General features: G+C 53.2%; 1 protein-coding gene across 1 annotated transcript in view; it reads left to right on the top strand.

Annotated features, from left to right (window-relative positions):
• The window catches only part of Efhd2 (EF-hand domain family member D2), a 17347-nt gene extending 6667 nt beyond the window's left edge, over nucleotides 1-10680 (top strand). The window contains exons 2-4 of the mRNA XM_021161043.2: nucleotides 6849-6996; nucleotides 8122-8256; nucleotides 9135-10680. Coding sequence (XP_021016702.2) covers nucleotides 6849-6996; nucleotides 8122-8256; nucleotides 9135-9266 — 415 coding nt within the window. The 3' untranslated portion in view covers nucleotides 9267-10680. The remainder of the gene's footprint in view (nucleotides 1-6848; nucleotides 6997-8121; nucleotides 8257-9134) is intronic.
• Nucleotides 10681-10939: the final 259 nt, after the last annotated feature.

The raw sequence follows: 10939 nt of genomic DNA, 5'->3' as shown, positions 1-10939 counted from the left end.
AAAATTAATTAAAAAAAAAAAAAGAAAGGCAGGGAAAAGAGACAGTACAAGGCCACGCCGGTCTGTCAGCTTCCAGTTCCCGTCCCGGTGACTGCAGGCAGGTGACTTTGTCTGTGGGAGCGCCTCAGGAGTACTGTGAATGGAGTCAAGAGTGGTAACAACTCTGGGTTCTATCCGTAGTCAGTAGCGTACGTGCTCATTAAGGGTGGGCGGGAAACAGAGCAACGGCAAGACGCTCGCTCCCACATTGCCACCTTGGCTCAGCTGGTGGGTGGTGTCAGACTTGAGGTTAAGACAACCCTGAATCTTGGCAACCCTCAAGCAAGTAGCTCTCAGCGTGGAGGCTCTCATTGGACCCTCTGGAAAACTGGGGAGGGGCCCCGTGAGCACCGCACACTGCTCCGTCCCTAAACCCCTGACTTAGGACATGTGATCGAGGTCAGATTCTGCCCCAAAGTGGTGAGTGTCTGGTTTGTCCCCTGAGTCAGGCAGTAGGGGTGGGGATGTGCCAAGCTGGCCCTCCTGAGCTGTCATTACTGGGACCCACCTGCCCTTCCCATGGAGACAGGCGAGCAGGCCCAGGCTGGCCAGAACAGCTAGCAGAGTTGGAAGTCACCTACCTACCCTCAAAAATGCCCTCCCATTTCTTAGGATATCAAGGCTCAGGCTCAGGAGGCCACAGAGACCTCCCCTACCTCAGGATGGGGGAGGCCCCAAAATACAGCTGCTTCGTGATTATAACAGAGTAAGTTTGAAGCACCTACTGTGTGGTGACCGTGTTCTACTCATGAATACATTTACTCCTTAATAATCCAGAAAATAGATATCGGTGGTAACAAGGCAGCACGTAAACTGGGAGTGGGGGGAGCAAGCCCAGCACCCCTTCAGCAGTCTATCCTCCTGTGGCCATTTGGAACCAGCGACACAGACCTGGGCTGGGTGCCAGAAGGGACAGACTGTAGTCAGTTCCCTGTATTCCTTCCCTTTGCTGGGGCAACAGCTGTGCTAATGGCTTCGCTTCTGCCAGCCCGGCAGAGATGGGGCTGGGGGAGCGATCACTGCCTACCTTAGGGAACAGTGAGCCCTCTGTCCTCAGAGGTATTCAAGACACTGAGCAGGGAAAAACCACATTGGGAGTCTGGCCCTTAACTGAGGGCTGGCTCCCCTTCCCTGTGTTATCCTTTGCAGCCCTGTGGCTCTCCCCCTCTCCGCCCCAGCAGCCTCTGGAGGCAGCAGCAGATGGGTGTGGTTTTTTTTATCCCAGTTAGACCCCACCTGCACCCTTGTTGACCTTGGCCAGTGCACTTTCTTTCTGTCTCAGTCTCCTTGTCTGTTGAAAAGGAATGTCTGGACGGAGAATGCCACCCTTGTGACTCGGGGTTATCAGAACCAAGGGAGGGGACCGACAGAGCTGGGGGAAGCAGCTTTGTAGGATCACATTCAGACCTAAAGACAGGGTCAGCCTGGGTGGCAGCTGTAGGGAGGGTGACGGGAGGGATTTTTGTCAGATCCTGGGCAGCAGCTGCTGAGCCTTCTCCTGCTGGGAACTGTGGCATGGGGAGGGAGGCTGGAATGTGGGCTGGGTGCCAGGCCCGCAGCAGCCTCTCTCTGATGCCTAGTACGAGGAAAGGTGCTGAGCTCCAAAGCCTGGGAGTTCTGTTAACAGAGCTGGTGACATTGGCTTTCCTGAACCAGACTCAAGAGCCCCTGAGGGGAGCATCAGGCCCAACCCCAGTGGCCCACGAGGAAGAGGGAGCCAGAGAGATGGGAAGAGTTCAGCTAGTAGAATCCCGCCTGCTGTGGGACCCTGGGTTTATCATTCCCCACTCTGAGCCCCTATTTTCCTCCATAAGCTGGGTGGGCCAGGCTAGGAGGATGAACCCTCGAGGGCCAACCTTTCTTTCCCTGGATCCTCTGAGCCTCCCGGAGCCTCAATCCCAGTTCAGAAAGAAGAGCAGCAGGATAAGAGGACCTCCCCAGCCTCCCTCGTGAGAACACCATCACTTCCACAGCTATCACCTGCTTAGAGGTGTGGGGACAGTCCCCACTGTTCCCTCTTTACAGGGAGGCAAGCGGGAGACCAGGAGCTATGTAGGTTAAGGCTCCAGTCTCCTTCGGTTTAGCCAGACCCTCTAAGGTGCTGGGTCTTTAAGTCAGGCCTAGAAGGGAATAAGTACGTTTCAGAAGAGGGGAATTCTGAGGAGCCCCTTGGTCATCTATCCAGACTGATACCCCACCTCACCAGGACACTCCACCATAAGCCCCTCCTCCCAGCCCTGGACTAGAACCAAACCTGGTCTTCATGATTGAACAGCAATGCTTTCAAGGCTCCTGGTGGCTTTTATTAACTCAATGTCACTGCCATTGTCATAGTAAGGATGTGAAATGTTCAGTGTAGCATCTGGTGCATGGGGGTGGGGGTGCAGGATTTTCGAGAAAGTTTCTCTGTGTAGCCCTGGCTGTCCTGGAACTCACTTTGTAGACCAGGCTGGCCTCGAACTCAGAAATCCACCTGCCTCTGCCTCCCAAGTGCTGGGATTAAAGGCGTGCACCACCACTGCTCGGCTTGACATTGGCCGGCTTTAAGATATTCGGTGCCTACCGTGTGTCTGGCCCTGTGCTGAGAGTCAACTTGAGTCATTTAGCAATCTTTGCTTCACTTTCAGAGTGGGTTTTTTTAATCTACATGGTAGAAATGGTGAAAGTGGGGTTTATGGGGTCAGGAACCAGCAGGGTCACCCAACCAGCAGCGGCAGAGTTGGGGTTTGGAGACAAGGTGAGCATTTGGTCCGGATTTCTGTAAGGTTAGCCTTGTGACCTAGTCACTGATGGGCATATTTAAGGCCTTTGGAGAATAGTCACCTCCTCCAGGGCCACCTCTCACCCTGTACCAGTTTTCTTTTGGCTCTGTGTCACCTGGCTTGGCAATTGATATTTTTTTGGAACTGTAGCCAGCCCTTGCATCAACCCCTGGGGACTGGAGTCAGTCTGGGTTGGAGCCCAGCCCTGGTAATTGATTGACCCTTGATTGATTTAGGCTGCGGTTTGAGGTGTGGTCTGGCCCAGCCTGAAGCTGCTAGAAACCAGGGAATCCACAACCCAACGTGACATCCAAGTTTGGGCATGGTGTGTGCCTCATTTAGTCTGAGATCATTGTTCTGGTTTTAAAAGATGCATAGACCCTTGAATGTAGGTCCAGCTGGGGACACAGGAAAACAAGGGACATGTGGCTCCCAAGCTGGGGTCCCAGGCTATAGTACCCTCCTCAGTGATCCTCCCCAATCCTGACCCACTATGACGGCGGAGCGTATGAAGTGCCTGGCAGGCTGTGGTTATTTGGTAAGATAACTAAATCCCACCAGAGTGGCGATAGCTGCCAGGCGGAGCTAGCCACTTCCTGTGTGGACTCTGCCGTGGGCTTGGCATCCATGAGCCTAAGCACGTCTCCCAATTACCAAGAGGCACCACAACATCTGCGCTTCTCAACCATGCTCCAGTGACGTTTAGGACCTGTGACAGTTAGTTATATTGTCAACTTGACACAATCTAGAATCCCAGAAAATAGAATCGCAGTGAGGGTTTTTGCCTGGATCGGGTTGGCCTATGGGCGTGTCAGTAGGGGGCGGGGTTATGCTAATTGATGTGGGAAGGCCCAGCCTAAGAGTGGGCAGTACCATTGTATGGGGTTGGGTTTTTAATTACATAAGAGTGTTATTCTGGTTTCCTTTCTCTACTGTGATAAAGCACTTGGACCAAAAGCAATGTGAGGAGAAAAGGATTTATTTGGCTTAGACTTTGATGTCATAGAACATTGTTGGGAGGAGTCAGAACAGAACTCATAGGAACTCAAAGCAGAAACCTTGGCCGGGCCCGGTGGTGCACGCCTTTAATCCCAGCACTAGAGAGGCAGAGGCAGGTAGATTTCTGAGTTCGAGGCCAGCCTGGTCTACAAAGTGAGTTTCAGGACAGCCAGGGCTGTACAGAGAAACCCTGTCTTGAAAAAGAAGAGAAACCTTGGAGAAATGCTGTTTGCTGTTTCTGGCTCACACTCAGCTAACTTCCCTAAACAGCCCAGAGAATGGTGCCGCCCACAGTGGGCTGGGCCATCCTTCATCAGTGAACCATCAAGGTAATCCCCCACACGTAGACCTGCAGGCCAATCTGATCTGGGCAAACCCTCGATCGATCGATATTCCCTTCTCAGATGACTGTATCAGGTGACAGAGCTAACTAGGGCAGCGAGCACAGCAAGGACACTCTCTGTTCATTCGCTGCTGTTGGTGGCTGTGATGTGGCCAGTTGCTTCAAGCTCCTGCCTGAACTTCCCCAACCATCATGGCTGTAACCTAGAATTGGGAGCTAAAGACCCCTTTCTCTCCAACCTGCTTTGTTTGTTTGTTTGTTTGTTTGTTTGTTTTTGGTCAGGTTATTTTAGCATAACCTCAAAAAAGAGACTAAGACCAGACCGTTCTCCTTGGGGCTGTACTGGATACTGTAGGCCACGCTTCCTTGATGTCTCTTCGGGAGCACCGATGACTCCCACTTAAGACCAGCAAAATATATGTCCAGATGTTCCCAGATGCCCCTTAAAGGTCACACGTTCTGCCTTGTGCTGAGAGGGAGCCCAGGCAGTCTGACTCGAGAACATGCCATCTCGGAACTTCACTGGGGTCCACATTCAGAAAGTAAGGGACTCTGTGGTCCCAAGGGACACAGAAGAGGCGTCCTTGTATCTTTGCCTTGGGAAAGACAAGCCCCTCATCAGATATCCCTGTTGCCAGTGGAGTGCAGCGGGTGCCCTGCCCTCTACCTCCTGGAGACACCCTTTCGTGGCAGGAGTGTGCCCAGGCACCTCAGGGCCCTTCCTGCTGCAGATGATGACTGGGTCTTGGTAGCCCTCCCCTGCCTGCCTGACATTCACCTCATCCTCTCACACTTACCCCCACTCCAGCAGCCCCTCTGTCCCACTAGCCTGCCTGTCCCCACCCTGTAGGAAACACATGGTTCCAAGTGCCATCTTCTGTGTTTCATTACTTCCAAGGCCTGAGTCACTCACACATCAACTATTTATATATACCCTTTGCACAAATGCTCACTTTGGTGCTGCTGGCAGACACCGGTCTGCAGGTGGCCACGGGGCCCAGAACGAGGCAGGGAGCAGATGCTTAGATGTATAAGTTCATCAGCCTGACAGACCTGGGATAGTAGCCCAGCTCTTTCCTTTTCCATACTGCTGTGTGACCTTGGGTAGGTCAATCAGCCTCTCTGAGCCTCTGGTTATTAAGTGTGTTAAAGAGTAATAAAGCTCCCATCCAAAGACCATTTTCAATGCTAGGGGCTGTTAGATGTCTAAGTCAGGTGCGGCTGTAGGTAACTGGAGAGGGGCAAAAGGGAAGCCAGAGAGAAACAGGAAGGGCACCCAGTATCTGTAATTGAGCCCTTGTGTGTCCTCAGGCAGAAAAGCCAACATGTCACCCTGAGGACACTTTCCCCAGGCTCGTGTCCCAGGAGACAATTAGAGCAGGTGTGTGTCACCCTGACAAGAAGACTTGGTGGTGCCAACAGCACCTTACCAGCTGGAAAATGGGTTGGAGGCCACCTCTGGCTACTCAGCACCAGGAGTGTGGTGAAATAGAAAAGGGACATTCAGACCCTGTTCTCACCCATCCCTGTCTCTGCCAGGCTGTTGGTGGCTGAGAAAAGAAGGGAATGGCCAAAACAGGCCTGGTTATCAACTGGTTCTGTGCCAGGCTCCCCAGCACCCTGCCCCCGCTCCCTGTAGGCTCCCAGAACAGCCTGTTCCCCGAACACACCCAGGTCCACTGCCCTGCTGTGACCGTGGCCCTGCCTCTGCATCCCTCTGGACATGGTGCTCCAAAGAGGCTGCTGAGACCCTTGGCTCAGAATTCACTCCCAAGTCACTCACTCAATAGTCTGAGCACCTAGTAGGTGCTTTTTACTCTCTCTCTCTCTCTCTCTCTCTCTCTCTCTCTCTCTCTCTCTCTTTCTCTCTCTCTCTCTCTCTCCTGGAATCTGACATAAAGCTGGAGCAGGAACTAAGACCCCCGAGTGGAGGCTCCTGTGAGGCGATGTGGCTCTGTTGGAATAGAACATGCACCACAATAAATAAATAGAGGAGCGAAATGATGCACACAGATGGTTCCGGCATGTGGAGACAGGAAGGAGGGTTGCTGTGAGTGCAAGGCTAACCTGGACTACATAGTGACTTGTAGGACAACTGGGCTGCAAAGTGAGACTGTCTAAAAAAAGAAAAAAACACTGAGATCATCTTCCACATCTGTACTATCCTCTGACCACTGGGAATGAATGATCTTGTGTGCATGCGCGTGTACACATACACACACACACACACACACACACACACACACCAGTTAGCAGTGTTTGAGAGACATTTGGCTCTTACAGCCCAGAAGAGCTACTTCTGTGAACATCCCACACTCCATTGACAGCCCAGCCCACAAGACCTCTCCCACCTAACTGAAGTCACAGATCGGGCTGAAGAGAGACTGAGATGACCCTCCCTGTCCCCGAGTGGCCACAGAGGGGCCTGGACCAGAGAGAGCAGGATCCACAGCCATGATGTGAAAACATCTGCTTTTTCATGCACTCTCAGTATAGGAGGCTGTGGCTTCCTCCCCCACACCGTGGGTTTATGTGAGAATTAGCCTTGTTTAAAATACAGGATGCTGCCAGGCCACGTGGCCAGGTCCCCTCCAGCTCTGATGGGAAGACACTGACCACATCCTGCCCCCCAGGCTTGTGGCCGCTCTGCAGAGTCAGACACAAGGGACGGCAGGAGAGCCTTAAGCCTCTCTCTTCATCCACAGGTATGATGCCGGCAGGGATGGCTTCATCGACCTGATGGAGCTGAAACTCATGATGGAGAAGCTGGGGGCCCCCCAGACACACTTGGGCCTCAAGAGTATGATCCAGGAGGTGGATGAGGATTTCGACAGCAAACTCAGCTTCCGGGAGGTGAGTCCATCCAGGGGCCACTCCTGGCCAGCCACACCCCAGCACTGGGTGGCCTTGAGAGGCTCGAAAGGCATTCTTGGCAGGCGGCCTCCTGCCTGAGCCTCCTGGGTGCCAGCATTATGAGTGTCAGCCATCATGATCTATTCCTATGCACTCAACTGAGTTGTAGGGAAAGGCTGTATGCTCTGAGGGCCTGGAGATTAGAAGGGAAAGCGCCCAAAACTGGATTACACAGTGCTTGGCTCAGAGGAAAGGAGGGTGACAGGATCTGCTGAGGGGACCAGGTGTGGCACTGTGTAGCTTCACATTCTCTGAGGGGGAAGCTATGGACCAGCCTGTTTGGGGAATGGCCGGAGGGATGAGGTTCAAAGCAAAATAGCCATGGTTCGGGCTGGAGAGATGGCTCAGCAGTTAAGAGCACTGACTGCTCTTCCAGGGGTCCTGAGTTCAGTTCCCAGCACCCACATGGTGGCTCACAGCCATCTGTAGTAGAATCCAGTGCCCTCTTCTGGTGTGTCTGGAGACAGCCACAGTGTACTCAGATACATTAAATAAATAAATAAGTCTTTTAAAAAAATAGCCATGGTTCTAGGCCCCAAACAGCATGGAGTTGCAGATATGGACTTGTGGATATAGGAAGGGAGTTGCTCTGGCATGAGTCAGAGAAGGTGGGGAAGAGAGGTGGTGTCCAGGGCTTCTTGGGTTGTATGTTTGGGGGTGACAAGAGGCCAGGGGGAAAAGTCAAGTGGTCCCTGAGAATGGCTTGGGCTTAGAGAGCATCCAATGGAATCCTTCCAATGCTGAAGCCGTTTGCCATCTCCGAACCATCATCTGTACTGCAGAATGGGAGTGTGGGCCCTCTAGGGCTTTGTGAATGCAGGGCATCTTTGTGTTGAGGAACAGTGGGTGGCAAGTAGAGACAGGCTGACGGTGGGAATTCTGCCACCCAGGGTCCTGGCAGGACAGACCAGGAAGGTAGGGGCCAGAGCCCAGCCTATCTTGACTTCCGGTCCTGCAGGTGAGCACTCCGCCTTTCTGCGGGAGGGATCCGAGCTGAGGCTTGGGTGTGGCCACGGACTTTGCTCCCTCTTATCCCTTACTGACCCCTGTGCCCTCCCTCCACAGTTCCTTCTGATCTTCCGCAAGGCAGCAGCAGGGGAGTTGCAGGAAGACAGCGGCTTGCACGTCCTGGCCCGCCTGTCCGAGATCGATGTCTCCACAGAGGGCGTTAAGGGTGCCAAGAACTTCTTCGAGGCCAAGGTGAGGAGCCAGAGACTGCGCGGTCCAACTGTGCGATGACACAGCTAGGACAGGACTGTGCCAGTCCCTCCCTGTCCCTCTCAGGGCTGCAGAGGGGAGGTGGAGCTGACTTTTCCTGAGGTGTGCAGGGCCATCAGGCTCCCTGGAGGCCCCACCCTTGCCAGCCCTAGCCTGGAAGAAGCTGTGGGCCTTCAGACCATCTGCATATACAGCCTCTCCCTCTCCCTCTCCCTCTCCTCTTCTTTCTGTGAATGTGTGCGTATATTCTCTCCATATCTCTCTCTCCTCTCTCTCTTACCCCCTCAGAGAAAAATGGTCTCATATACCCCAGGCTAGCCTTGAACTTCGGATCCTTCAGTCTCTGTTTTCCCCAGAGCTAGGATCACAAGTGTTCAGCACCATACCTGGTTTTCTGAAGTATAGCTCAAAACCAGGATGTCACCCATGCCAGGCAAGCACTTTACCAGCTGGCTCTATCTCCCCTCCCCCACCCCCCAGAAAGCCCCGTGGTCAATTTCTTTTTTCTTTTTTTTTTTAAAGATTTATTTATTTATTATATGTAAGTACACTGTAGCTGTCTTCAGACACTCCAGAAGAGGGCGCCAGATCTCATTACGGATGGTTGTGAGCCACCATGTGGTTGCTGGGATTTGAACTCTGGACCTTCGGAAGAACAGTCGGGTGCTCTTACCCACTGAGCCATCTCACCAGCCCCCGTGGTCAATTTCTAAGTGTGTGCCAGGTTCTATATGGAGAAACTAAGGCAGAGAGGTGACTATGGCTCACAAGGGCCGGGTCAGAAAGGATCCCTGGGAGAGCAGCTCCTCAGGCTGATGTGGAGACCATACCCCTGACCTGTCTGTCACCCTCGCCCCCAGGTACAGGCCATCAACGTGTCCAGCCGCTTTGAGGAAGAGATCAAAGCTGAGCAAGAGGAAAGGAAGAAGCAGGCTGAGGAGGTGAAGCAGCGGAAAGCGGCCTTTAAGGAGCTGCAGTCCACGTTCAAGTAGCCAGAGCCAAGGCCGAGACCTGGCCCTGCCCCGTGTGCGGTCTGGGGGCACGGGTGGGTACAGGGGACCTGTGGGAGACTAGCTCCCAGGTCCTGTTCTCTGTGCCTGGACCATTACTAAAAACCGCAAACGATATGTGACCCGATCTCATTCAGGAGTCTCCTCAGTGGTTGGTCCCTGCCCTGCCCTCTCCCGCGGTTCATGCGGCTGTGATGCCAGCCAGCAGCATCCTCTCTGGCCATCCCTTCGTGTCTTGTTCTCTGGCCACCTTGCTGCCTGCTCTAGCCCAACTTCAGCCCATTCACGCCCCTGCCTTTGGTACCAGCTACTTTCTCCACCCACCCAACTCCCCTTAACTATCGGCCGCCCTGCCATGGTCCAGCAGAGAGTGAGACCCTCCCCAGGACTCTTCCTTTCAGATCGGGCCCCATCTCTGATGGAAGTGGAGAGACTCTTCTATTAGTGAGGAGATCCGGGGACTCCTACATTAGTAAGGAGATCCAGGCCCTAGCACTCTAAGCTGATTTCAGTGGGGCCCAGCCAGGCAGGGTGAAGGCCACTGTGCGAATCTACCTCACAGGCTACACTCTGCCAGGCATGCCTTGGGGACGTGAGTGATAGGGTTCCGAGGAGAGGGGCAAAAGTGTCACCCTCTGACACCCTACCCCCGCAGCAAGCTGAGGGTCCCAAGGGGCTGTGGAGAGAGGGGTGGGGTCCCTAAGGGATTGGCCTTTTCAGGGTGGACCTCAGCACTCTGCCTTGACTCCCCAGGGAGTGCCTGACGTGTTTATGTTCACTGGCAGTAGGACTCGGGGGCCGGCACCCCTTTCACACTCTCCTTCCTTGGGTTTGTCACCCGTGATGGCACCAGCCTGTCGTGCCCACCTGTAGATCGCATGGGGACTCCCCAGGCCACAGTGAAACCCGTGCCGTTCCTCTATAGCTCCATGTGCTTGCTCACGTGTGTGTATGTGCGTGTCCGTTGCTGTGTTGTGAAACTGTGACGTCACCCAGTCTAAGTGAACGGCCACCGGGGCCACTGTTATGCAATGTTCAGCGTGTCACTGCTTGTGAAGCTCGATAACTCTTTATTTTACTACAATGTCCCCAGAGTCCCCGGGACCCCTGTGGGACTCGCAAAGGTTTTATTTTTTCGGTCTTAGAACCTATGAGAATCGGAGGGGCCGAGCCAAGCCCGGCCCAGCCCAGCTGCCGTGGCCCTGGCTTGCGTTTGCCTTAGTGGATATGTTTATACAGATGAATATAAATTTCCTTTACTTTTGGCTGTTTGCATTTTATTTTTGGTTCCCCCTCTCAGTACCTCCCAAAAAAGAAAAAAGAAAAAAAGCTACTTCTTCATTCGGTGGTACGATTATTTTTTTTAACTAAAGTGAGATAAAATTCTATATTCTTATGTGTGTGTGGTTTTTGATGACTCACTGGAGACAAAGGTGGACAGGATCAGGATGAGGTCGCTGGATCTGGGCCGTCACATCAGGAGCCTGGGAAGGAAGGCACTCCTGCTGGAGAGCTCTGTCCCTTAGCATCCATAAACATTCCTGATCTAGCCACTACCTATATTAAACTCATTTCATCCTTAAAGGAGCTTGCCGAAGGAGCACTGTTTTTGAATTCCTTTTAATGATAAGAACAGGGAGGCCTGAAGGTCTTCG

This window comes from Mus caroli, chromosome 4 (genome assembly GCF_900094665.2).
Source record: "Mus caroli chromosome 4, CAROLI_EIJ_v1.1, whole genome shotgun sequence".
NCBI lineage: Eukaryota > Metazoa > Chordata > Mammalia > Rodentia > Muridae > Mus > Mus caroli.
The sequence above is the reverse complement of the archived record's forward strand: the minus strand, read 5'-3'. Positions and strand labels throughout refer to the sequence as shown.